Source organism: Vigna radiata, chromosome 6 (genome assembly GCF_000741045.1).
Source record: "Vigna radiata var. radiata cultivar VC1973A chromosome 6, Vradiata_ver6, whole genome shotgun sequence".
Taxonomy (NCBI): domain Eukaryota; kingdom Viridiplantae; phylum Streptophyta; class Magnoliopsida; order Fabales; family Fabaceae; genus Vigna; species Vigna radiata.
The window spans coordinates 1,150,852-1,177,730 of NC_028356.1; the positions used below are offsets into that span (position 1 = coordinate 1,150,852).

General features: G+C 33.0%; 4 protein-coding genes and 1 pseudogene across 10 annotated transcripts; 2 read left to right on the forward strand and 3 right to left on the reverse strand.

Annotated features, from left to right (window-relative positions):
* Positions 1 to 644, reverse strand: part of LOC106763200 — a 4,256-nt pseudogene extending 3,612 nt beyond the window's left edge.
* Positions 645 to 6,363: 5,719 nt separating this feature from the next.
* Positions 6,364 to 17,285, forward strand: LOC106763164 (zinc finger CCCH domain-containing protein 18). 4 transcript variants are annotated; one of them, XM_022781801.1, is made up of 10 exons: positions 6,364 to 7,128; positions 7,642 to 8,497; positions 8,575 to 8,730; positions 8,823 to 9,002; positions 10,134 to 10,210; positions 10,363 to 10,530; positions 10,624 to 10,717; positions 15,814 to 15,863; positions 15,960 to 16,041; positions 16,923 to 17,285. In XM_022781801.1, exons 2-9 carry the CDS (start codon positions 7,662 to 7,664, stop codon positions 15,977 to 15,979), a joined length of 1,581 nt encoding a protein of 526 aa, XP_022637522.1. In that variant the 5' UTR covers positions 6,364 to 7,128; positions 7,642 to 7,661; the 3' UTR covers positions 15,980 to 16,041; positions 16,923 to 17,285. The 4 variants fall into 4 exon arrangements, with proteins under 4 accessions (XP_022637522.1, XP_022637524.1, XP_022637523.1 ...); XM_022781803.1 differs by having other exon boundaries at positions 6,364 to 6,862; XM_022781802.1 differs by having other exon boundaries at positions 6,364 to 6,765.
* On the reverse strand, positions 12,474 to 15,361 carry LOC106765290 (transcription termination factor MTERF9, chloroplastic). 3 transcript variants are annotated; one of them, XM_014649860.2, is made up of 6 exons: positions 14,853 to 15,361; positions 14,584 to 14,650; positions 14,371 to 14,504; positions 13,601 to 14,290; positions 12,823 to 13,460; positions 12,474 to 12,748 (listed from the first exon to the last, which is right to left on the reverse strand). In XM_014649860.2, the coding sequence occupies exons 1-5, from the start codon at positions 15,129 to 15,131 to the stop codon at positions 13,143 to 13,145; spliced, it is 1,488 nt and encodes a 495-aa protein (XP_014505346.1). In that variant the 5' UTR covers positions 15,132 to 15,361; the 3' UTR covers positions 12,474 to 12,748; positions 12,823 to 13,142. The 3 variants fall into 3 exon arrangements, with proteins under 3 accessions (XP_014505346.1, XP_014505348.1, XP_014505347.1); XM_014649862.2 differs by having other exon boundaries at positions 14,389 to 14,504; positions 14,853 to 15,359; XM_014649861.2 differs by having other exon boundaries at positions 12,474 to 13,460.
* Positions 17,286 to 20,145: 2,860 nt separating the features above from the next.
* On the forward strand, positions 20,146 to 23,307 carry LOC106765100 (scarecrow-like protein 21). Of its 2 annotated transcripts, none has more exons than XM_014649599.2 (2): positions 20,146 to 20,312; positions 21,321 to 23,307. In XM_014649599.2, exon 2 carries the CDS (start codon positions 21,519 to 21,521, stop codon positions 23,133 to 23,135), a length of 1,617 nt encoding a protein of 538 aa, XP_014505085.1. In that variant the 5' UTR covers positions 20,146 to 20,312; positions 21,321 to 21,518; the 3' UTR covers positions 23,136 to 23,307. The 2 variants fall into 2 exon arrangements, with proteins under 2 accessions (XP_014505085.1, XP_014505086.1); XM_014649600.2 differs by lacking the exon at positions 20,146 to 20,312 and adding an exon at positions 20,320 to 20,486.
* A 77-nt stretch (positions 23,308 to 23,384) lies between these two features.
* Positions 23,385 to 24,568, reverse strand: LOC106765101. The gene is made up of 2 exons (XM_014649601.2): positions 24,273 to 24,568; positions 23,385 to 24,002 (listed from the first exon to the last, which is right to left on the reverse strand). The coding sequence occupies exons 1-2, from the start codon at positions 24,475 to 24,477 to the stop codon at positions 23,413 to 23,415; spliced, it is 795 nt and encodes a 264-aa protein (XP_014505087.1). The 5' UTR covers positions 24,478 to 24,568; the 3' UTR covers positions 23,385 to 23,412.
* Between the last annotated feature and the right edge of the window lie 2,311 nt (positions 24,569 to 26,879).

The following is a 26,879-nucleotide window of genomic DNA, read 5'->3' on the forward strand; positions in this document are numbered from 1 at the left end:
AAAGTGACGTTTACGAGAAAAACAGAAGTAATCTCCAGGATCTTGTTGATACGTTGGTTGGTTTTTCAGTGGAAAAATGGATGGAAGGAACAAAANTTAATGGTGGAAGATAGAAAAAAGCTGGATGGCAGGTAGAGCAGAAGTGCAGAGGAGAGAGAAATAGAAAACAAAGAGAAATAAAAAAGTGTCAGGAAGAGCAGATGAGAGAGAAAAAAGGTGCAGCCACCTAAGCCTCAGTTAACGTCGTTCCTACCTACTTAACAGAAGGGACCAATTTCATTCAAAATTGGTAACCTGGAAACCAAATAACATCAATTTTAAAAGCGGGTACAAAACAAAAATTCAGCGCCCAACTTGGGGACTAAAAAGGTAATTAAGCCTAAAAATTATAATAATGTAGTAGGGAGCCGGACGGTCAAGACGAACGGTAAGGAGACATGCGATGAGCCGAACGACCAGGTCAGAGAGATCCAGGTAAGTCCAAGAAGCTTTCAAGAAGGCGACTTAGTATGGCGTAAGACTGGGGACGCCTGAAAAACTACCTCTCATGGAAAGTTCGCAACAAAATGGGACGGCCCCTTCAAAGTAACCGAAGACTTGAACAATGGGGCATACCGCTTGTCATGGCCGAATGGAAGACCCATTCCAAACACCTGGAACGCGTCTCACTTAAAATTTTACTTTAGTTAAAAATTATCGCTGTAATATGTATTTTTCCCTTTGTGAATGAAATATGCATGTCCAAGGATTTTTCCGTAACTAAACCTTCATTCCAAGGCATACTAACAAAGATTGAGTGGTGAATGACGAGTTCGTAAAAAAACCACTACCACTCGGACAACTAACAAAGATCGAGTGGCGAATGACGAGTTCATCGAAGAACCACTACCACTCGGCCACTCAATCGAAACCGATCACCAAAACCAGGCCCGAACGGCTAACAACGATGTTCAGAAGACGCTTCCTCCCGTTCGTTCAATTCAAATAGTCAAAATCTAAGAAAACATATGAAATTTTAGTAAGTTATTTACATGACGACTTTTGAATTATATTTAACAAACTAATTTTTACAATTTATTTAATATCATGTTAATTGATGGAAGTTATTTTTGGAATACTACAAAAAATTCATATTTGTTTTCAATTAATAAAAAATTATAATAATATATTTTTTTCCATAAGAATTGAATACATATGTAAGAGGTTTAACAATTCACATATTTTGTTCAAGCAATTTTAATTTTTAATCTAGTTATTTCTTTTTATCTTTATAACTTTTAAATGTTTTATATTTTTCTTTTCTGTAATCCCTCTTTTCCATAAAAGATTTAATAAAAAAAGTCATGATAAGAAATAAAACCAAAATATTAAAAATTCACAGAAGAAATGGTTTGACTTTTGCAAGTCTACAAAGGAAAAATTTGAAGAATAAATATTAACTGTTAATTATTATGAATAATTAAGTATAATCATTTGAGTTTAATTATACCTTTTTAATGATTAGGTAATGTTTTACACTTTTTTTTATTTATATACAATTACATTGATTTATATTTACATAGCATCACATATTCTTTTTTTCTTATTAGAAAATAACTGTCTCCTCAGATACTCTAGAATGCAATTTTAAATTTGTTTAATAAAAATTTGTATAATAATGCACACGGTTTTTATTTTTGTTATATATATATATATATATATATATATATATATATATATATATATATATATATATATATATATATATTCAGTATGGAGTACACTCAGTGATAATGAGAATACAGTAAGAAAAAGGGTATTTAACAGCCCAAGTCCATGTTTGGGCTAGTTAGGGAGACATGAACTGAATACCCCAGTAGCAGAATTAATTTGTTCTAAGACATTTTGCTTTCTACACCCTTGTTGTTTTCCTATTCATTTTGAAAATGACTAATTTACGTCTTCAAATACTGTATAAAAAATATATTTTAATAAGACTCATTAAATTTATTATGAAACATTTTAAATTTACATCTATTTAAATTATATTAATTTATTATAACTAAATCTTAATAACCTTAATAATTTGATATAATAATTATTATTTATAATTCACATATTATTTCAATACAAAACATAAATTTATTAATTTTATAAATATAATTTATATTTCGAAAAATATTCACTTCATACAAATGTATATTTATCATGTCTTTAAATATTCTAATTCTATGTTAAAGAATCTTTTATAAAACTATATTTAAAATCTTATTATCTATGCACAATTCTATGTTTTACATCTCATAAAATAACATAACATTGTAAAATAAAAAATCAATTGAGTCGAAAGATATACCAATTAGCTGCTCCATTTACGGATTTTTGAATGAAATTGATTTATAAAAATAGGTATAATTTAGCTGTAATACAACGTCATCAAATTCAACCCTTTGTATTACACAAATTATTTTAGATTGTTTGTATCATTTCCATGTTAGGTTGATTGGTTGTCTTGTTCGGTGCCATAAACATAGGACAACGACAAAGCAGAAAAAGTGACAGGTGATAGAAATTTCGAAAACATAAATCATTTACAGTATGGAAACTGGATCGATTGGATGAATATCTATCAACATCTGAAGAGTGTTTGTACATTATTATTTTAATCTGGAAATAAAATGTTCGCCACACGAACATGATTTGCATCACGTGCTAATGGACCACTCCACCGAAAACATTTTAGTCAAATAGACAGGTTGGTGGAAAGAGAGAGATGTATACTAGGTTGTGTATTATGATGTTTCAAACATTTGAGGTAGGAAGATGATATTTTGACAATATATTTTTTTTTAAAGTCTCACGTCGATTAGAGATGAGATCATTTAAGTGTATATAAGTGGGTGTAAACCTCATTCTATAAACTGGTTTTATGGGATTGAGTTAGGCTTAAAGTCCACACAATGGAACATATGTTATTATTTTATTGGTCTATATGAATTTATGTTTAAAAAAATATTTAAAACAGACCAATTACAAACTACTATGTATGTATTGTTAAAAACACTTTTTTTTTAGGTAACCATGAACTGTCGCTTCATATTTTTCAGTTGTTAAAAAATGTTATCAAAATATCAAGATGTTAACTAAACATTTATATAGAGACCTTTAGTATTAAAATTAATAATAAAATGAGTAAGTAGAAAATATTGAAATCTGAAATCAAAATACATAGAAAAATTGTAAAAACAATTTTGTTTAACTCTCAATCAAATAAAAATACATTGTTTTTTTTATATTATTTATCAAATATGCTATATATCACCATTATATAGTCCACGGGTCTTTTATGATTTAGTAAAAAAAAGTGGAGGAAAAATTAAATATGAATTGTTTTTCTAATAGTGTACCAAAATCAGATTAACAAATGAGCATCCAATTAATTATACACAATTTTCAAATTAGTCAAATAGAATTTAATTAGTTCATATTTATAACTATTTAAGGGCATGAGTAATTCATAACTGAGTCTGTTCAATCCAATGACATTAATATGTGGTTTGAAATAATTCATTATATTATTGAGGATTGTGAAGGAGATTATAAATAGAATATGTTAATCTTTAATAATGAATTATAATAAAAAAACTTATATGTAGCTAAATTAGATTATAAACTAGTAATATTTTATTTCTAGTTTATTTGATAATAAACTATAATTTGATTTTTTAGAATAAAATTTATTAAAATAGTTTCAATTATACTAAATTTTATGTCATTTTATATTTACTCTTTATCACATTCACTAATTTTAAAAATATTTATAATTTAATAAATTAGGCTATGTTAGTCTAAAGTTTAATATTATGAATTTATCCTCTTATATAATTAACTTATCATACACCAAATAAACGATAAATTACTTATTTTACAAAAATATTACATCAAAATTGTTTTTTAGAGGAATAAACTATAATCACAGTTACATATTACAGAAATAAGTGTTGTGAACTGATAATCACATGTCAGACTTTTTGCATATAAATTCAATAATTACCATGACAGATTATTTATTTGGAATTCAATAATGAATTTAATTCTCATTATATATATATATATATATATATATAAAGTTTCAAGAAAAAAATTCTAAACTTATTTTTTTTTAAATTTTATTGAAAATTATATGTAAATTAATCTCAGATCATATTTATGTAATCATTCTTTAAAAAATCTTAAAAAAAAACTCACCAGTCTTCTTTGTTTTATTTTAATTGACCACTTCATTTTGATAGCTATGTCTTTTCAAGTGGCTCTAATATAACATAATAATTCATACTTAAAAAAAATAAATAAAATGTATTGCTAATATAATTTTTTTATATTTGTATCACAAAAATATTGATTTTACAAGTGTTAGTTGACATATAGAGAGAGATGGTATAACTGAAGCTAATAGAACGTAGTACTATAAAAAACAAATTGAACTGAATTCATAATCCAATTCTTCCACTCAATAATAAAACACATCATAAGTATTGCATATTCTAATAAAATACATAATCTCGTTTATATTTTTAAATATTCATTTACATTATATTTAAATATATTTAATGTAATTTAATAAATATTATAAATGGTATTCAAAAGATAATTATTGCACTCTTTCTATCATCAAAATCCTGAATACACCTACATTAATTTTTTTCTTGACCAATTAGTGAACAAATAATATGTTAAGTTATGATTGACAACTCTTTCTTCTGTTATACCTAATAAAGCACAACTCTTTGTTCTATTCCAGCAAATAAATGTCTTAAAAGAAAGCTAAAACTAATGAATAATAATCTTATTATAAACAAAAATATTTAAGCCACTTAAAACAATTCAATCATTATATTTTATTAGGACTTTTTAACATTTAGCATTATTTGGTACACCGATTCAAGACCGTTTGGTCTGCTGATTCAAGATTGTTTGGTCTATCCGCTACATTAATATTGGGTCATAATTGAACCAACGTCTAAGTTATTATGGTTTAAATCATTATTGGACCAAAGGTTCAACAAACAATAAAATAACCAAAGATACCTTATTAGAGATATTTACAGTAACTAACCGAATGTCAAGGTAAGTTTGTTTTTATTTGATTTATGAAACACTTATAAATATAATGACAGGACTAAAAGTCATGTACGTTCTACTCACACTCTACTGGATTCATAATATTGGATTCATAACCCTCAGCAGAGACTTGAAGAATTTGAAACAAAAGATTCAAAGGTCAGACACAAAGATTAGTCTTTCAACCCTACACAAATCCATACCGAAACAAATAATAATCTTATTATGAACAAAAATATTTAAGCGACTTCTTATAACAACTCAACCATAACAAAAATGTTAAGGGTTTACTTCCATTTTTTTTTAACTTTCTAATTATTCAAATAACTTATTTTACCTCAAAAGTTTATATAGTATGTCTTCCAAAACTATATAATTGATTTATGTAAACCAAAAGTATTAAATAAAAACTATAACACAAAATATTTTTTATTTTTATTTAGATACTTCATATATTTTCTTTTACAAATCTACATAGATTAATATTATATCGGTTATTTACATCTCTCGTCCATCCAAACTATTAGATGAAATTTCATAACAAAGTGATTCAAACAATTACAAAACTCTACAAATCAAAACTAAACATTAAGCATAAAACAAAATGAGAATTAAGCATAAACCAAAAAAGAAAACCCACCTTGATCCATTAGTGACCACAAAAACTAAGGTTTGAGGTGGCATGAAAGGATAAGATATAGGAATATTTGCCTTTCATTTGATACCCCTCCTACAGGTAGGGTCGAGCTATGTGTAAAATAGTAGTATAACAAAACTTAGAATGAATTGCCATATCAGCATCATTAAGATTATAAAATGACATTGTTGGATGTTGTGGACCCTCTCAGAATTTTGAAGGGCCCCATTTCCCATGACAAAGAACTCAACTTAAGGAATGTGTGGACCTTTCACCAAGTTGGCTTTGTGACATTGATTTATGCAACTTTTAGTTTATAGTATTTAATATAAAGATTTGGAGATGTAGCATTGTCCCATCTGTGACTCTGTGTGTTCCCTCCCAAACAAATTGAAATGCAAAATGTTGCACCACAACCAGCCCTTTAAGCTTAGCCAATTTCCAAGGTCTACATTTTCCCTCCAATGGTCCCCCTTTAGAGTTTATAAATCTTCATGATCATACCCAATGCCACACATTTATCTATTTTTTAATAAATTAATCATGATTATTTGGATAAACTTTTAAATCAAAGTTTTTAACAATGCTTAGATTTTTTTATATATATGCAAATTTTCATGTTCAATCTTCTTAAACATAAACATAATGATTTAGAAAGAAATAGTTTAACTCTAAATATAGACAGATAAAAGTTGCAGTTTTTTCTGTCTCAAAGATTGCCGACCTTGCTGCGCGGTTGAGAAGTTGAAGTCCTAAATTTAGTACCACGTTGGATTTTCCGAATTATTGTTATTATTTTATACACAGAAAAGGAGAGTTAAGAGGGTGATACGGGAAATTGGGCAGTTCCAAGCAGTTATAGTCGACGAAAATTAAGCAAAATATTTTGCCTGTAGTTCGTGACTATTCAACATCTGTGATTCTCTAAAGGTTTTAAATTTAGAAGGAAACAAAGACTGCACAGTGCTTCAGAGTGTGTAGAGGTTACTGAAGTTGATCCTGAAAAAGAGAAGAGAGATCAATAGAAGGTGTCTTTGTCACTTTGGATTCTGAACCTTTCCCAGAACCTGTTTGTCTTTTGATTAGGATTATACACCTCGTTAAGTTGCTAGTACAAAGATTAAGGTTGATGGAATGAACTAATATATGAAAAAGTTTCGTTTTTTAAATATTTGCTGCACTGTTTATCTCCTGCTTTTTGATGGGTAGGCAGCTTTTGAAGATTTTTGTATTCATTATTTGTTTCTTCTTCTTTTTATTTGGGGGGATTGTACTTGATTTCGAGAAGGCTGTTTGAGTTAAACCGACTTTTCTTTACTTTTCCAAAAAGAAAGGACCTTTAGACATCCATCTTCAAATGTCTGTTCCCGGTTTTTAATTCGCAAATGCTGGTCAGTTTTATTGTAATCATTTGTTTTCTGCTATGACTTTGTAATTTTTGGTATGTGATTAATGCATGTGGTATTTCTGAGCGGCGCTTCGTGCTCATTTCCATATTAGGAGCAAGTTCCATTTCTGGGCTGCATTAAAAATTCTTCCTTTTTGGGTGATGACAGAGAAAATTGAGGAAAATATAATGCACTGTGGAGTGTTTTTCCATTCCAAGTATCTGTCACGCTTCCTGTCTTGCTAGGTTATTTATAATTGATCCCTGGAACAGGGCCTCTTTTTGCGAAGGAGCATCACCATTTTTGTTTCCGTTGGATTTGTTAAATCTAATGCTCCCAGTTTTTAAAGTTTTCTTCTTTTTTTTGTTTAAATTCTTATGGTATATTAGGTCCGCAATTTCGCTTTGTAAGATCAGGACTCTGTTTTTTTTTTGCGATGTGGTTGAGTTTCTTTGTACTTGTTCTGTGAACAGTGTTCACTCAACTTTGTTTAAACGGTAATTTTTTTTCTTTCAGTGATATAAGAGTTAAGAGTTATGGATATTTCTCGCTGTACACGGATTGTCTTTGATAAAATTCATAAATTTGAGCCAGAGTATGCTAGAAAGATAATTGGTTATCTCCTCCTACAAGACCATGGTGAACTAGAAATGGCAAAATTGGCTTCTTACCCCGACTATTACATCCGTGAAGTGGCATTTCAGGCCAAAAGGGAGCTTCTAAGATTGTCTGCAAAACCACCAGATATGCTCCCAATTTCACATATGGTCAACCCTCAACAAGGTTATAGCCATTTAGCACTAATGTCTCCTCGAACTCCTACTACACCAAACTTTCCTCCTCCTCTCTATTGGGATCCACAACCTGTTGGCAATATCAATCCAGAGTTTATGGCAATGAATTACATGGATTCTGTCATTGAGCTTCAGAAGCAGACACAATTGTGCAGTTTGGAGAATCATGTCGATGCTGTAAAGACTGGAACGGTAGGGGTTGCCAACGGGAGAAGGTTTTCTGAATATCCAATGAAAGTTTGTCACTATTTCAACAAAGGATTCTGCAAACATGGAAATAACTGCAGATTCTATCATGGGGAAGTTGGCCCTGAGATGTATGGAAGTGATGCTAGTGGTGAGGATCAGGTGATCTCCCCAGGGTCACTAGCACAGCTAGAGAAAGAAATTATTGAGCTTCTAAGATCTAGGAATGATGCAATATCCATTGCTTCTCTGCCAATGGCCTACTATGATAGGTATAAGAAGGTACTGCAAGCAGATGGTTATTTAACTGAGAGCCAAAGACACGGTAAGTCTGGCTATAGTTTAACAAAGCTTCTTGCGCGACTGAAAAATAGTATTCGGCTAATAGTGAGGTAAATTCTTATATTTTTTTGCATGTATTGTGTATTTAGTGTTTGATCTTTGTGATCCTTATTTTACTTTTTAACAGACCTCATGGGCAGCATTCAGTGACTCTAGCAGAAGATGCTCCCACACAAATGAAGAAGGGAGAGTTTCCTCGAAATATCAGTGCTTCACGACAGATATATCTGACATTCCCAGCTGACAGCACTTTCACAGAGGATGATGTCTCAAACTACTTCAAGTATAATTTTGTGTTATTATTGCTCACACTACTTTGCATTTGCAGTTGATTATTTGCACTAATGAACTGACTTTTGTACATTTCATTTGTAGCACATTTGGGCCTGTTGCAGATGTTAGAATTCCGAACCAGCAGAGAAGGATGTTTGGATTTGTGACATTTGCTCATTCAGAAACGGTCAAAACTCTTTTGGATAAAGGAAACCCTCATTGTGTTCGGGGTTCTCGGGTTCTTGTGAAACCTTACCGGGAGAAAGCAAAGATTAATGAAAGGTGAATTCCTTGGTGCTTCCTTTCAATTTGTTATTTTATTGCAGGTTTTTGTAGTATTATGCCTTCAAATTCTCATTTATTCTTTTAACTGTAGTTATTTGAAGTTCATGTTTTAAGATCAAAGCTTATAGCTTTTGGATTGAAATGACAAAACAATTGTTATCTGTTTTGCTAGAGATAGAAAAGTTTGATGAAATTTTCTTCATGATTCCATTGTTCTTAGTTATTCCTCTTTGATGATTACACAGCCTCATATCTATCACCCATAATTTGATAACATTTCAGTTCAGTGCCTTCGAGGACGTCTGTTAGTTGAACATTTGAATTGTCAAACTCAGTAGGGATGTCTCCTCTTAAGATCCTTTTCCTTGATGATGTGGTGATCTCTCAATGTTTTTGTCCTCAAGTCAATAAGGATTGGATTTAAAGCAAAACGGAGGACTTCCTGATTGTCACAAACATGTGTCGTTGGTGCAACTTCCCCGAACCTCAATTTTTTGATGATACATTTTTAGTTAAATTAAGTTACAGGTGGCTAGGGCCATGGTTTAATATTATACTTCTGCATTGGGTCCTGCAACAGCACTTGCTTTTCATAGAAATAAGATGTATCACTATAGGAATGCAATACCCAAAAGTGATAATATCCATTCAGTTGGGAGTGCCTGCTTAATATGAAATACAGTATCCGGCCGTCCTACTACTCTTGTGTGATTTTTGTTGTCGTATAAGAGACCTTTTCTCAGAACAACTTTAATAAGTTTCAGGATGCAAATTACTGCATTATGTGTCCTTCAAACGGAGGATGTCTGACTTACCACATTGACTCTAAAAGAGATTAGATGGTCAGTTCACTCTAAGTCAAGGCATACCAAATAACTAAACCACAATAATGAACATGGAAGGGGGAATTGATTAAGAACATATAATGATTTCAAATACATTCTTTGAACTGTCAAAAACTAGTTTGCTCTCTCTCTCTGATTGTGTCTGTAGCCTATGTTTTAAATTCAGAAGTAAGATGGACTGATGTAGTATCTTGAATCTGTATTTACATCTTAAGAAATCTTAAATGCTGCTTATATTCCTTTTACCATAATAATTTGCACTTGCATTTCAATTTGGATGCAGGAAGTACACAGATAGACTTGAACACACGGTTTGTTTTTCACCACATTGTGTAGATACGGATTCTGAACTTAACTCAAGTATGATATTATCTAGTTTGGAATCTAAATTCTTTAGTATGACATTGTAATTGATTTTTTCATCCAAGTTATTTGATGTTATGCTTTCTCCTTCTTCCCTTGTGTGGTAGAAGGATTTTGTACAATCTAATGTATAATTATAATTTATTTAGCTCCAAGAAGTTTGGGGAACCATAGATCTTTTAGGAGGCAGCTGCAAGAGCAAGAACAGGCCCTGGAACATGAGAGGAGAAACCTTGCACAACTGCAGTTTTCCTCACAACCTTTATCCAGTTCACCTCATTTTGGTTTCTCCTTGGATGAGACAAAAGTTTCAGATGGTGTGTAAGAATATATTGGATGTTTGCTTATCAAGTTTTAGTATATATTCTATCTATCTTATGGTACATTGGTTGAAATAAATTATCATGCAGATCACTTCAATCTTCAGCCACCAGAAGAATCTTTCCGTTTTCCACTGCATGCCAAATCCATACATACAGACGACAATTTCTCTGATGAGGAAAGGTATGCATTATTTCACTTTTCTATTACATTCTCTACTGCCTGCTTGTTTTTAATACATTGAGGTTTAGTTTTACTCTACTATGGTCAATGTCAATTTTGGTATCCTAATAATTTGTTGCTTGAATTTAACCAGGTATGCATCCATTTCTAACATAGCTTTTGTTTTGTGAAGTAGAAAATGAGACTTGATACAATTTATGTGTAGATGACATTATTTGTTTGCAAAAATACAGTTTGGCTGCAACCACATCTCCTGAAATATTTTGTTGACTAAGGATAATGTAATTTATGTTTTCAATTCTATCCAGCTATCAAGGCCTCAACCTCCCAAACAGTCCATTCGCGTTTCCAGTAGATAGTGAGATGTAAACAAATCATAGTTTCAGATACATATACAAGAAATATAGAGTTCAAATAGATCAACGCCAGAAGTATCAGCTTTCTTTTGACACACATGAACTATTTTCTCAACCAGTGCAGCAATTTAGTCAAAATTCCAGGTAGTGCATACATGTTGAAGAAGAGACATTTGAAGAAGTTCCTCTTCACAATTGAAATTGGTGGCATTAACAAAAGTTAAATGATACATGTAAGAAGGTTATAGCTTTTAATTACAGACAGGAGGCAGGTGGCAGAAGTTTTGAATTTTAGAACATATAGTCATAGTTATATTTTGTTTGATGAAGTCATTAGTGGATGAAAAGAACTAGATATTTTGTTGTCCACAGTTTTTCTTAGCTTAAGAACCTTAGAATCTGTCTATGACTAAGGGTTGACTGTGAACAACTTCAATAAAGTTTTTTATCCCTCATAAGTATTATATTCTTTTTATTTTTGGCACTATTTTATGGTTATTTGATGCTACTAAGTCATGAAATGGTTGCTTTATCCCCAACATTTGGTTTTTCATAATTTAAACTCTACGGCTACTAATAAATGCAGTTCTACCAAAATGAATTTTTTTATTCAATGTTCAGCACTGTCATGGTTTCGGTTGAATCTTTCTCTTGGGCTGGTTGGTAGAAAGAAAAGAAATAAAAGTAAAGTAGGATTAGAAGTATGTTTACATTCTTATTTAATATTTTAAATGGGTGATTTGACGTTTTGATTGTGATTGTGGTGCCTTTGATACTTAATCATTGTGATTTTAATTGAGTGATCTAAACCACTTTTGACCATTTAATCCATAAATTAATTAAATTTTGAACGCTTAAGTAGATATTCTCTTGAAAACGTTTTTGGACAATAAGATAGAAATAGTTAGAAACTTATAGTAAGAAAATTTAACCACTAGATTGGCAATTTTTATTAAATTGATTATCTTATAATTTGCAATTTGCTTCCGTTATAACCCTCATTTTTATTTTTCTATCTCTCTAGTGGTTAGTTGATTTGAGAAACAAATAAAACAGTTTGTTTTGCATTACATGTTTTATATTACTAAACCGGCAAATTAATATAAATACAGGGTAATGAACAAGCTACGGAGAATTGAGTACATTGCAGAAAAATTGGTCACCATGATAGAATCAAATAAGAAGTGCTAATATAATCAATCCATGAATAATCTATTCGAACATTCTGCATTTAAAGAAAAAATATTGTTCTCTGACATGAATAATCTACCAATATTTGATTAAAAGATTTTCCATTTATTCATTTTTCTACAAGTGAGATGATGAAAGTGATATGATATATTATACCAACTGAAAATGTATAACATCTAATAAACGAGGTAAAATTTATGCCGAGAAACTGGAGAATAACAATGTTATTTCATCAACTCACATGTGATAAAAATTGCCGCAAGGTAACAAAAATTTTACAGTTCTGGTGATGGCAATGAGCCCTATTAATTTCAGATACACAAAAGAAGAAAACAGAGGAAAAATATATCTACAAACACATGTCACTGAAGGTAAAAAGGAAAGATGAGAGTAGCGATGACAAAATCCATAAGTTGAATCTTAAAGTTGATACAGCTTCGTTCTTCAAATTATGCCAATATAAGTTTGCAATATTGTCCACAACCTGTGATAAATTAGGGACTAAAGGGTTAATAACAACATATGAATGTGATAAGCATTAACCAGCAACAAACTCACCTCAGGGAACCATGTGTTCTGATTCTCAGCCACAAGCACTTTGTAAAAAACTGTTTGAATCAAACACGAACAGCAAGAATGAATTTCACACTACTGTAGCAGCTTCTGCCGAAATAAGACACTGATTCGAATGTCATGAAATCATGTGCAGACTGTATGCCAGTAGGTTGAACAAACTCTAATGACTGAATGAGGTTTTCAGCCACGACACGGACCATAAATAACATTTTGTATCAACTCGTTCCATGACAATAATATTTCAACAAATTCCTCTTCCAGTACTCATGCAAGTTGACCGATATTCACTTGATTCTGTTATGTCACATTTTTCTTTCATATTTCTCAGCAAACTTTTGAAGTAATAATCTCTGACGGAATGCCAAATATTTATCCAAACTTGTTCCAGCCCACTGTTCGCAAAAACATTCATCAGTTGGTACAAGAGATCCAAGGGGAAATGGTCCTTTTGGAGCTTTCTTTAGGGAAACTAAGAACCTATGACGAGGACGAATTCTCTGGTCCAAGGATAAACTAAGATACATTGGGTACTTGGTCAAGGATTGCACCTCATTGTTAAGTTCATTTACCAAGTACAAATATTTGGGCTTTAGATTTTCCTCCAACGATAGAGACAACACCTGCAGACACAGTAGTCAGCATGAACAACAGGTACAAACTGTTCTTTACATATTATATAACAAGTATCAATTCAAAAGATACAAAATGGAAAGAAGGAATGGAAATTTGGAACAGTGAGGGAAATGCAGTTAAAAATTACCTGCGTAAGGCTAGTCAATACTTTCAAGATATCTGAATTTTTCATTCCTATGCTCCTTAAGAAATTTATTCTTGGAAGTAATCCATCATCTATGCTGTAATGGAGAAGTTGGGGATGTTTTGTCACCATCTTCACAATGCTATCCCTGGGTGCACCCAACTCCTTGGTAAGAAACATATAACGCATATTCCATGAAATGTCAATTCTTTGCACAAGAATTTGGGGACTAAGCTGAATGACCTTACCCAAATCTTTTTCCTTGATGCCTACTTCCTCAACTAAATATCTAACTGTAGGTTTTAATGAATTCTCAACACTGTAAGAAAACAAAGACGGAGCAGCAGCAATGATTTGGCCCATTCTAGAATTCGGTATGCCCAGGCCCCTCAAGAATGCAACACGAGACTTCAAATTGTTCTCCACTGTATACTCAAGAATTTGTGGCTGCCTCAAAAGGATTCTTCTTACATCTCTATGTTTAACACCAACACTCATTAAGTATTCTAACCTTTCCTGTGCGGAACCAACATTAATTTGAAGTGCTTGCATGTGCCTCTCATATATTTGGATAAAGTGTGACTCCTTCATTCCAAAGGTGCTCAAGTAATCAAGAAGTGGTAACCATTTCAAATCTAAAGGAATCTCATCGGACAACCGCGGATATTTTTTGTTCTTTACATTTCTACTAACCTGCAATTTGGAAAAGGAAAAATGAGGCTCAAGAGCACAATAAGTACATTAATGACATGATTTGACACTAAATAGCTCACCGAATCACCATTTGGTACCTTTCCATTCTCATTTCGTTGTAAGGATGCCACTCTCTCACTTCTAGGCAATCTAATGCTATGTTCATTGTCCAAAGATCTCAAACCCCACTCCCACTCCTGCTCTTTATCCTTTCCTACATAAACAAGGTTATTTATGAATATCCAGTTTTCTCCCTTTAAACCACTCAATAACACTCTTTCAATTATACATACCTTTAACTGTCTTCGACTTCAATCTCTTGTTCCTAACATCAAATTTAGCAGGCTCAGCAAATTCCTCCTGCACACACGTTACACAATGAAAGGGAAATTAATAATAAACAAACAAACATCAATACCAGATTTCAGCAGATAATCGAGCATTCCATAATTTTGTTACCTTTTGGACAAAGGAAATATTTCAAATGCATAATTAAAACCCCCACTTATCCATTGAATTTAAAGCAATAACTTTGACCATGCAATGAAAGCACACAACTCACATCAGAAAGCCAATCATCGTCATCTTCGTCGTCCTCTTCCTCGTCAGTTTCTTCATCGTCTTCATCACTATCGTAAAACGACAGTGCCTCTCCATACTTTGACTTCCTGTTGGTCTTGAGAATTTTCGGATTTGAATGTGCTGCAAGTTTCACTATACCCTTCAACCTTGCAGAATCCAAATGCCCTCTGTCCAAGTTCCGAAATTGAGACTGAAAACACGAAGGAGTCGAAAAGTATAGCAGGGGTTTATAGGGATAGAGAGACACAGAAGCAGCCATTGCTAAAGAGAAACAGAAAAGAATATACTCCAAAACCCTAAGTCAGAATCTCTCTCTGCAATACCAGAGGTTTATCCTCTTTCTATCTAAAACGATGTCGTTTTTACTTAAAACCATATCTGGAACATGAGTCACACAAAATAACGCGTAGGTGGCGGGAGCCCGTGGGCTAAAAAAGCCCACGTGGCATTCTTTATAACGGTTGTGGTGCTGTGAAGTGTGAAATGAATGAGCTTGGGGAGTTAGTTAACTATGGAAGGAGCAGTTGCAGCGTCTTCTTTGTCTCTGCTTTCATTGGGGAGTGTGAAAACTAGGAGCAGAGTGTCTCGGATCTCTCTCGTGTCTGGGAGACAAGGTTGTAATGTTTTGGTTAAGAATGGAAGTAGAAGAAGAAGGGTAAGGGTGAGTGCCGTGAATGTGGAAGATATAAAAACAGTACTTGATCCAGCTCCGGTGGAAGTCACCTGGCAAATTGTGGTCGGAGCTATAGGTACCTTAACTCACACAATCACAACCTTTTAAGTTTTCACTTTTCTAGAAATGTTCTTATCTAAGGGACAAACAAATCTTAAAGGCAGATCCTTTTATCTGTTTTGTGTTTTGTCCTTATCTTGATGGAAAGAGAATGGTGTTTTTGTGTATGAAATTGGGTTTTGATTTTCTTTGGATTTGAATTTTTCAGCTGGGGTTACCCCTTTTGTGGTGGCAGGGATCGAATTTCGCAAAAGAATTGTAAGTCACTCCTTTGGTTGAGTTTATTACTTGTTTGTAAGTCATTAGGTATGAAACTGGTGTTTTTCATGTCTTCATTGTTGGATGCTGTTACAGATAGCTCAACAAAGATGTGAGGAGTGTGGTGGGTCGGGGCTTGTTCTAAGGGAAAAGGAATACTTCCGCTGCCCAGAATGTGGTATGATTGCATTCACTTCTTCTCATGTCTTGTACTATGTTCAAGCAATTAAGTATGAAGGTGTAGAATTTCAATGTATCACTCTGAAATATTCCTGATTAATTGGGCTTTCTGATGTGTCCAGTAATTGACATCGAACTCAAAATATCGAATGTAAGAAGATTTAAAATCTCATGTTTGCTGGGACAACTACAACCTACTAGGATGTACATTGAATACCTAGGAATTGTAGAAACCTTGCATTACCAAGCTAATTTGAATATCCATTGTCAACCTGAGAATATTTTGGTGTTTAAATGGAGATTTTTCATAGGCCCTTCCCCTTTGGGTTCACAATTCCTTTCATTTTGGTTGTGAGAAGCTGTGACATGTGGTACAATGGTCAATTCTAGCATTTCTTCAGTAATTTCACTGCAGCAGTGTAACTTCAATATCACGTAGAACATTTTAGGCATAAGTTAAAATTTCTTTTAAGAGTTTTTTTCATTAGAAGTGTCAAGGTTTTCTATTAGAAGTTTAGAGTTTTTCTTTTCAACAGATAAATTCTCAAAAACTCTTCGAGGTTGGTATCACTTTTCAAACCCTTTATTACTCTGAAAGTATCAACAAAAAGGAAGAAATGGATTTCACAAGTATGAAATTGATATAGAAATTTGGCAAATTATGATCCTAAGTATGAACCATAAGTTACATCAGGGGAGTATTTGACATATGCAGTACACAGTCTGGTACAGGGGACAATGCTTCATAGAGTATGAAGAACTTTATGCCTCGTTGCTTTGTTTTCCTAGTTTATTTTTTCCATTTATGTATTGTTGATCTACCCTCAACCACCCGTATAATTCATTATCTTGCAGTCCTTAACATGCTTTCTATTGCAGGTGGGTTCCTTCCTTGGCAGTCCTGGAAAAGATTCTTTTCAGGATAATTTCTACAGCGTTGTACAAAAAACCATACTTCAACAGTGACATTTATTTAACAGAGATTCAATGTTTGTGAGAATACTGTATCGTACACAAACAAAAACAACATAGTAAAGCTATTTGCAATACCAACTACCATTTTCATTAGAAACATTGTAATTTCCTTCTGAGAGAAATGGTATTTGCTACCTTATTGATATGCCCACCCAAGGAAAAAAAAATTGTGCAACAACGGAGACATGCTTGGTTTCTTAGCTGTTTTTTCACTGTAGGTTGTTCTGGTGCCTAGGATTCTGATTGAATTGACTCCAATTTTCTTAATCTTCAAATGCAAATGATGTAATCAGACTGAAATGCGTTTAAGTTGATATTGCCAGAATTTAAATCCCACAGTAACGAATTTACCAAGGGGTTGAATGGAGAGATTCACTTCCAATGATCTGAGTTGTTTATGAAAGAAATCCGATATAAAATTCAACATTAAACTCTAACTATTGATCAGGTGGAAGAGTTGTATCTAACTAAAGAGAGAATCATCTCAGGAACTTAATAAATGACACCTTTAATAAATAATAATTTTAGATATTTCTATTAAGAAAAATAAAGTGTTATACTTCATAAAAAACAAGCATTGATTAGTTTTTAAAGTGTATGTGGAGAAAATCTATATTTTTGAAGATCTTTCTGATGTGAAAAGGTGCTGATGTTGTTACAAGCTTTTCTGGAACAGGTGTTTATTTGATCTCATCCCTTATCCAAATAATATACATCTTTTACACCAATCATGTCCATTTCGCTATTCATTGAAAAAACCAGTTTCCTCATGTAAAGTCTCTCAAGGGAAGATTATCATATTAAGGTTGATTTGTTTGTTCCATCCACAAATAATGTACCTCGGATTAAGGTGGTCAAAATCTGTTTTCTTAAGCATTTATTCGGCTAAAAGGGCCAAGTGTACTAAACGACACTGACATTACATAAATTCTTTCTTTATCAATACCAACTACATAAGAAGATTCTTTTCAAATTATGCAGACATCACTTGTGTCATTATGACAGATAGGAGTAATTGTGAGTTGACCCTTGGCTACCGAAATTAGTCTACACAAATCTGTGACAAAATCTTCACTTCTTATCCTTCATCTACTTTTTTGGTCTGTAGTCTTTCATAACTGATAACTTTTTCAAGACTTTATCATATTGACTCTGAAGAGTGCATCACCATCTCTGTGCGTGGATCTTGCAGTGACAAAAAAGTTAAGGGCCACGTTAGTAATTCTGGTTGTATGGTGATCTATTTTATTTTTTTTCTGCTTTACATTTAAGAATCCTTGGCTTGGTGCTTGAGTTGGTACAGCCACTCTTTTGGACTTCAAAATGTTTGATCAAAAGTTAAAGAAAAATTCCATGGTATTAACTATAAATGTGTAATAAATGTAATCAAACTTATTACAATATCTTAAACCAGTTTTCATAAAAATTTAGAATAAATTTCAAATTATTATTAACTTAATTATGACGTAATTAATAATAATTTTACTTAACTTTAATAGAATCATTCTTAATATTAATCTTTGTTTAATTCACTCAATTGGAGTTTCATACGGATAAAATCCTATGATCTTATGCTAACCGTCTGGTTAACTATACATTTGTCGAATTTGTGGCTGGAACTCCACCAAATCGCCGTTGAATATCACATCAATTGGTGCACACTAGTTGATCGCAATTGGTCCATGCTAATGAAAATTCGTCAAGTTTTTCTGCAGTATTGGTCAACACTGAGAAAATTTAAAGCCATTTGACTAATTCACAAAACACTGGTCAATCTTCAATTAACATGCACCAATCTTGCGATTATTGAGTAGCCGTAAAACAAAGTGAAAAAGAAATAGCCATTAGAAATGTATGACGTATGGCTGACAATAGAATCGTGTCATCGTATATTATGATTTATGACATGGCCAATAATTATGGTATTGAAAGTTAGAACAAACGGAAAAGAACAAACTGAAGACAGTTTAGTTGAAATTAACTAAAATTTGAGAACTGGATAACAAAAAAAAAGGGTTTTTAAGAGTGAAAAGAAACAAAAGAAATGCAGAGCATTATTAATTCTGATGTGAAACAGATAAAGTTACATTTATGCATGTCGGTGTGATTGCTCGTAAAAGTAGTTGAATTGAATCCAAAAACGTGGAGTTGGTGCTTAATTAAATGTATAATTAGGTATCAACCATCGTTTCTGCGGATAATTTAATACAATCGATCAATTTTGTTGATCAGGAGTTGCAACAAATATATAGATCTTCGCATTGATAATATATTGTTCGTTTTAAATTAAACCATCAATTAAAATATTTTATATAAATATAAACTTATATCTATATATCTCTTATTTTTGTTGGAACTTTGTATCTAACAAAAAAGTCATTTTTAATTATTTATCTTTAAATTAAATGTATTTTTAGTACGTAGATTTAGATGCAAAATTGAAATTTATTTTAATATATACATATAAATTAATTATTTAATGACGTAAAATTAAAATTTTCAGCTTGAATATGGCTTGACCACAATGGTATTGAGAATGGGAAAGCGTGTGGGGTCAATGCAATGCCATGTCGGAACAAACACGATTCAACCACCTTTGCGACAACGCACGCACACACTTTCTTTTACCTTTTTCGTATTTTCTTTCTGAGACGCACAGAACACAAGAGAAATCGCCGACCAAACTTCATGTCGATCAAAGTTAATCACTTCTATTGATGCTATTGATGGAGAAGATGTTTGATTGATGTAAGAATTATATGTCTAGGGTTTTCTTTAGCTACAAACTTTCCACTAAAGGATTCCTTGTTTTAAGACTAAAAAATATAAACAAATTTAATTTTATTCTTTAATCGAGAATTTCAAGTTGTGTTAAAATTTAAATGGTATTTAGTTTCATTTCAGTAAGAAAATGAGTTTAGAAAAATGAAGAAATAAAATAAGCTTAAGAGGAGATTAGTAGAAATTACAGGAATTTAACTAAGTTTATTGACTCCGAGTAAACGAAAATATTGGGAGATAAAATTTAAACGTGATTGAATACGTTAGTTTAGTGGCTTAAAAGTAATTTCAGGAGTAAAAAAAAGGAGACTTTTTCGTTGTTTAAGTAAGCGTTTTCTATAAAATATAGCACTCAACAACCTTGTATTTGGTCTTGCCTCCATTATTGAATAAACAAAAGCCCACATGCATGACAAGCCCCGGTTACTTTTAGTTGCAGAAGTGCTTCGTCTTTGGATTGTTCTCTGTTGTTTTGGCTTCAAAGTGCAGATCATGCTTTCCTTTTCAGTTAAGGTGAGAGTCTCTGAAAGTATTTGCTGATCTTCTTTTGTATGATGATGCCTGTGCTTGTTAAGTTGAAGTTGAAGGAGAAGCAGCATCTTGTTTTATTGACCAGTGAAGAAAAAAGTTACTTTTTTGGCAGTTATTGAGTTTGTGAGAATTGGTTGCTGATTAACTTTCAATATGGTATGTTTAATTGGGAGCAATTACTTCGAAGTTTGAGCTCTTTGTTTTTTATAGTAATGATTTTTCGCTTTTTTTTTGTCCTGCTTTTCTGTTTTCTTAGGGAAAAGTTTAGTGGAACACTTCGGATTTTGTTGAGTAAACAGGGTGATTTTTCAGAATTTCTGTGTGTTTGAGCTTGGAGTCTATTTGTATTTGATTCCTTAAACGTTTTTTGGTTTAAACTAGGAAGTCACTATTCACCTTTCTGTGTAATTGAGTTGAAGTTTTGAGCATGTTTCAAGTTTGAGTTCAGGAAAATACAAATGGATCTTCTGAGTATTCCTTTAAGGAATTGAAAATCATGAATGGGGCATATGGGATGCCTTTCTGAACAATCCTATCTTTTCACTTTTATAATGAAGAAGGAATAATGGGACAAAGAATGAAAAAAGCTCCTCCTTTTAAGTAGCAGCAGGTGTTCCAAGATTCATCATTTAATTAGGTTTATCAAGCTAATCTCCATTTCTGGATTGCATCAAATTTATGAAAAGATTCGTATAAAATGATAAAATCGCAGTTTTGTACATATCTTAAGAGCTATCGTATACATGAGGATTGTGAAAATATGAAAATCCAACTCTGCTTTTACTGGTTTCTAGACTTTATTTGAGCAATATATTCCAAAGACCTTGATTTCTGACCTTAAAAGAATACTAATTTTAGGCAATAGCCTCAACTCTACCTGCTTGTTGTTCTTTCAGGACTGAGACTGCGTTCTTGTATTATATAGTTATTGCTCTCGTTATTTTGTTATCTAACTTTGTTGCTTTAATTTTTGTGTCACCATTTCTGCAGAATATCACAGATTTTGAGTACAGTGGTCAAATTCAGCTGGAATTTGAGTAAAATGTGGACAACGATCACAGCTTAAATAGCACCAACAATTCTTGTTCCAAAAAAGGAGAGAACACTTAAGTTTGGATTGTTTATATTAGAAAAACACATTGGTGTTGGTGTTTTCTACGTATATTCAAAGAACCGGTTAATTTTCAAATGCAAATGTCTCAGAAACATAATATGTCCTACGAGGCTGTCCAAAATCTTGGGTCATGCTGCTTCCTACAAAGTGAGAACCTAGACTACTATTCATCCTCTGATAACAGTAGTCATGCAACCTACCCTTCTGTTCGTACTTTAGAACAATATTGCACCCTGGAATCTTCTACAAAGAACAGTTTTCCTTCCCTAAATTCCCCAACTACTGTCAGCTTCTCACCTAACCATAGCCCACTCTCAAAGCTACAACCAAAATCATATGTGTTGAGTTCACATAGTTCTCTTGAAATTACTAATGACTCAATAGAAAATGAATCATGTTTGACGCATAATGACAATGAGCTGAGGCACAAGATAAGAGAGCTTGAAAGTGCTATGTTGGGACATGATGCAGATATTCTGGATATGTATGATACTGTAATTCCGGAGGAATCTGATTCATTTTTGCTAGAGGCAGAAAGGTGGAAGAAAATGATGGAAATGATATCTAGAGGGGATTTGAGAGAGATGCTTTGTGCATGTGCAATAGCAGTGGCAGGAAATGATATGGAGACAACTGAATGGTTGATGTCAGAGTTACGCAAAATGGTCTCAGTTTCTGGCAACCCAATCCAACGATTGGGGGCATACATGTTGGAGGCTCTTGTTGCAAGACTGGCCTCTTCAGGAAGCACAATCTACAAAGCTTTGAAATGTAAAGAGCCTACTGGTAGGGAACTCCTTTCACACATGCACCTACTCTATGAAATCTGCCCATATCTCAAATTTGGGTACATGTCTGCAAATGGAGCTATTGCTGAAGTCATGAAGGGGGAAACTGAAGTCCACATAATTGATTTTCAGATCAACCAGGGAATACAATGGGTGAGCCTAATCCAAGCTCTTGCTGGCAGACATGGAGGACCCCCCAGGATCAGAATAACAGGTTTTGATGACTCCACTTCAGCTTATGCCAGGGAAGGAGGTCTTGAAATTGTGGGAGAAAGGTTGTCAGCACTTGCACAATCATATAATGTACCCTTTGAGTTCCATGCCTTAGAAGTTGCTCCCACTGAGGTTGAAATTAAAGACCTTGAACTTCGACCTGGTGAAGCTATTGGTGTGAATTTTGCCATGATGCTGCACCATCTTCCAGATGAAAGTGTGGATGGTAAGAACCATCGTGGCCGGTTGTTGAGACTTGCAAAGTGTTTGTCTCCAAAGATCGTGACACTAGTTGAGCAAGAATCACATACCAGCAACCTCCCATTCTTCCCCCGTTTTGTTGAGACAATGAACTATTACTTGGCTATTTTCGAATCAATAGATGTTGCTCTTCCAAGGGAGAACAAAGAAAGGATTAACGTGGAACAGCACTGTTTGGCTCGAGAAGTTGTCAACTTAGTAGCATGTGAAGGGGCAGAAAGAGTGGAACGTCACGAGCTTCTCAAGAACTGGAGATCACGTTTCACCATGGCTGGATTCTCACCATATCCATTGAACTCCTTTATTACCAGTTCGATTAAAAATCTTCAGCAAAGCTACCAAGGACATTACACTCTAGAAGAGAGAGATGGAGCACTATGTCTTGGTTGGATGAATCAAGCTCTTATTACTTCTTGTGCTTGGAGGTGATGATCCAAAGCAACTGGTTCATATTTGTTATTGCAGACTTTTGTTAGTTTATGTATCATCCTAATCCTAGCAGAATTACTCATTTCAAAGTCAAATTACTCTGTAGTTTGTTAGAACACACTATATTTATGTCAATAATTCCAGTACCAGCAAATACGATACATAAAATTTAGATCCCCCTTACAATAATTCCAGTACTAACGTGTATTATGTATTTTTCTATGATACCCCTTACAAAGATAAAAAGAATAATGATAATTTACACCTACAAAACTTGTTAGCTGAAAATTATTACAAAACAAGGAAGAATAGAACTGGGATTTTTTACTACAAATTTTTCTAAGCTAAACTGCATTTCTCCTAACCCAGTTGAGCCAGGTCCTTCATATTCACCATCAACTTCATTTTCTGGAATTCCAGCAATTATCCTGCAAATTATTGCAGCTTTTTTCACGCTATGTACCCTGGCAGTGGCAGTTGCTCCGTTACTCAACTCTTTGTCACTCGTATTCAAGTGGGCGTATTGTGTCTTGAAATTAAATTGAATTATTTGGCATAGATAACAAGATGGATCTTTACAAAGATCATGAACTCTCTTAGTAGATTTCCCATGGAAACATCTCACTGTAGTACCATAGAACCGCAACAGCTCATTCCCATCAACTGTGCTCCTTGGATGCCTTGGATATTGCTCAGAGGCCACCTTCTTCACATTTTCTCTATATTTTTCAAACCTTTCAAGGACTTCTTCTGAGTAGCTCACCCTGAGGACTGTTCTAACCTTTTTCAGTGGCTTTGATGTGTTGAGCCAAGCTTTTTGAAAGATCATTTCCACAATTTTTCTTGATGGGTCTCCAACACCCAGTTCTGCAAAAATTTTATAATGATATGAACGAGTTCGCAGCCTAGCATACACATAGTGAAAAAAAGGATAAAGAAAGTTTCAAGTATACCTCAACTGCTCCAATTAGTTTTCCTCTTAAAAAGTTACAAGCCTATTACATTACAATGACTTCTGAAAAATCATAACACTTTTATATTTCAAGCTTCTTTATAATGAAAACACTTTGAGTTTTGAAGACATGAAAGCATGTTGTGTTGATGCAAATAGCAGCAGAATGCAGCTTAGTATCTTACCATGAAGCCTTCCCAGTGTATTGCTTGGTCTTGAAACTACTTGGCTAGTTGGGGTTAGCATTAGAGATCTATTATAGCCATTCGTTTTCTCCCATTCTGAAACACAGCCACTTCCCTTGCTGCATTTCGTTTGCTGCTTGATTACATCGTTGATCTTGTTTCCACATTTGACATTATCCTTCAAGGAGATCCATAAGGCCTGCATCTCGTTCTTTGCTCCTCTTCTTCTTTGTGCTGACTGGAATATATGAAAACACAGAAAAAATGGCTTCTAGTGAACAAGTTCGTTGTCTCAGTAACATGCACAAAGTGAAGGGCAAAGAAAACAAAGAATATAACTTTTGTTCACTAAATTCATTTCCAATTTTAAAATTTAGCAATATATATACATAATCTTGTCATTATAAGTATAATTGATTTTAAAATTAGTTGGCAAACTTAATACATTTTTTGTTTTAAATTTTAAAAATTAATATAGTGTTTTTATCTAACAACATTAATTTTTTAGAGTTTATTAAATGGTATTCACATTTGAGTTGCAAATGTTAAAATGTTAAACAGGGTAAAGAACTCAAACATCAATTTAAAATGTGTTAGTCAAAAAAATTTAATAAAATAAAATTAAAAGAATTATATTTCCCTCATTTTTTGAATTTTGGAAAAGTTAGAAAAAAAACGAATTCCAATTTTAAATCAAATACTAAAAATATTTATAGTATTGTATTATGTTCACCAAAATTAAAATTTATGTATAAAGATAAAAGATTATAATTTTGTCTCTATATATATAATTATCTTTGATTTAGTTTTTATATATTTTACCATGACCTTGTGTTACTTTTACAGTATTGTAACGGCAACAAAGACAGGGAAGAACATTAAAAGAAAATTAAAACTGTCTTTTGGTACACATTCTGTATTAAAATTCATTTGGTATCAAGACAAACATCTTTTAACGTTTTCTTTCTCCTTCTGTCACTACGGTACACATATGCTAGATATGTTTTCAAAATGAGAAAAAAATGTCTACTCTGGAATGTTTTTGAGCAAGGCAGTACACCAGTGGACTCTACTTAGTCATTTATTGTTCTTTTGTCAGTTTTGGTCTTGATTTAAATTACTTACAATGTCAATATCAAATGCTAAGCTAATCAAATTTTACTAAAAAGGTAAGATTAGCTACACCAGTTCAATCATGAAATGTGTTTAATCTTACTTTTTAACTATATTATTCATAGAAGACTTTTTGCAGTATCAGTTTTTCTCTGTATTTCTCTTTACAACATTAATTTTCTTTTGAAGTGTACAGACTTTAAACTTATTGTATAAATATAGTTTCTCTTTTGATTTATGAAAAAGAAAAAGCTATCTGCTCGAGTCTAAAGACAAAATAGAATATCGGCCGTTTGTATATGGTTCTGAAAAGTCGCTTCACATATCAAAGACACAATCATGCAGAAACATGGTTGTCTTTTTTCTTTGGTATAAAGAGTCATGCCACTAGCACTGCCACTGCTTTTCCATTTACATGACAAATAAAGCAAGTAAGAGATCAAACTCTCTTATCTCTGATTTAGTGTTTGTTTGTGTAAAATGCAGAACCATTTGAGCTGGCATAAAGATATCATAATGCTATGAAGGGTTCAAAATGATGGTATGATAAGGATGCAGAATTGTGCTCATGGGTGGTTTCATCTGACTCTGAGGGGACAAGGATCAGCCCGGAATCTATACATCTTGGTTCCACAAATGGAGCAAGACGTGGCTGCATGACTCTTCAGTCCTGATTAAGCTAAGACAAATATATGAATTTAAGAAAGTTGTACTTTACTTGCACCGCAATTAAAGGCCAACGTGAACATGTCAGACTGGTTCAAAGATAAAGCCAAGAGAATCCAATCGTCATCAAGGGTGTACTCTATCAAGATGCCAAGGCTAGCATTATGCAAATATCGGTTGCTGATATATTTACTGTAAAAATAGTGCAAAAATTCATCTTAGTATTCCATCAAGCTTGCACGTTCAATTCTAATTATGCAACCTTTCAGCTGTTTTTCTCTTTCTAGAAACATTCTTGAATGCACCTAAAATTCTTCTACCTATACTAATCACGTCGTGACATGTGACAACTGAATGCAATATAGCTGCTAAACTAATGATAATGGAATGTACTAGGAAATTTGCAAAAAGAAAAAGAAAAGAAAACCCTTTTTTTTCTGTTCAGTTTTCTAGAAACAAACAAGCACAGCACACTCGGCAATGCTGGTCCCCCCCCTCCAAATTACAGTCTGAAAGGGACTGTGTCCTTTCCTAATGCTGAAACCAAGGGATTTCGCTTTATCAGTTGCCAAAGTGAGGATAAGGCATATATGTACATAACTACGTATAATATAACGTCCACCGAGTTTTTTGTCTGTGAATTGAGAAGACACATCTATCTATGTAAAAATCTAATGGTTATCTATCTCACCTCACATCCTTGTCAGTCACGCAAGAGGGTGTTTTGATACACGTTCAGAGATCAGAAAATCGTGACAACGATGAGAGAAATGCAAAAGCTAAAACTTGTAGCCCTCACTTTGATGTGAAAAACCAAATCCGAGCTCC

What these genes read in the sequence shown, in the direction of transcription:
- LOC106765101 (XM_014649601.2), bottom strand. Translation starts at nt 24,477, where the DNA reads ATGCAGGCCTTATGGATCTCCTTGAAGGATAATGTCAAATGTGGAAAC. An exon ending in TACACTGGGAAGGCTTCATG is followed by an intron (nt 24,003 to 24,272) that starts GTAAGATACTAA and finishes AAATTTTTGCAG; the next exon opens with AACTGGGTGTTGGAGACCCA.
- LOC106765100 (XM_014649599.2), top strand. Translation starts at nt 21,519, where the DNA reads ATGCAAATGTCTCAGAAACATAATATGTCCTACGAGGCTGTCCAAAAT.
- LOC106765290 (XM_014649860.2), bottom strand. Translation starts at nt 15,131, where the DNA reads ATGGCTGCTTCTGTGTCTCTCTATCCCTATAAACCCCTGCTATACTTT. An exon ending in GAAGTCGAAGACAGTTAAAG is followed by an intron (nt 14,505 to 14,583) that starts GTATGTATAATT and finishes TTGTTTATGTAG; the next exon opens with GAAAGGATAAAGAGCAGGAG. An exon ending in AGGTACCAAATGGTGATTCG is followed by an intron (nt 14,291 to 14,370) that starts GTGAGCTATTTA and finishes TCCAAATTGCAG; the next exon opens with GTTAGTAGAAATGTAAAGAA.
- LOC106763164 (XM_022781801.1), top strand. Translation starts at nt 7,662, where the DNA reads ATGGATATTTCTCGCTGTACACGGATTGTCTTTGATAAAATTCATAAA. An exon ending in GATGTCTCAAACTACTTCAA is followed by an intron (nt 8,731 to 8,822) that starts GTATAATTTTGT and finishes TTTCATTTGTAG; the next exon opens with CACATTTGGGCCTGTTGCAG. An exon ending in TGAGACAAAAGTTTCAGATG is followed by an intron (nt 10,531 to 10,623) that starts GTGTGTAAGAAT and finishes ATTATCATGCAG; the next exon opens with ATCACTTCAATCTTCAGCCA.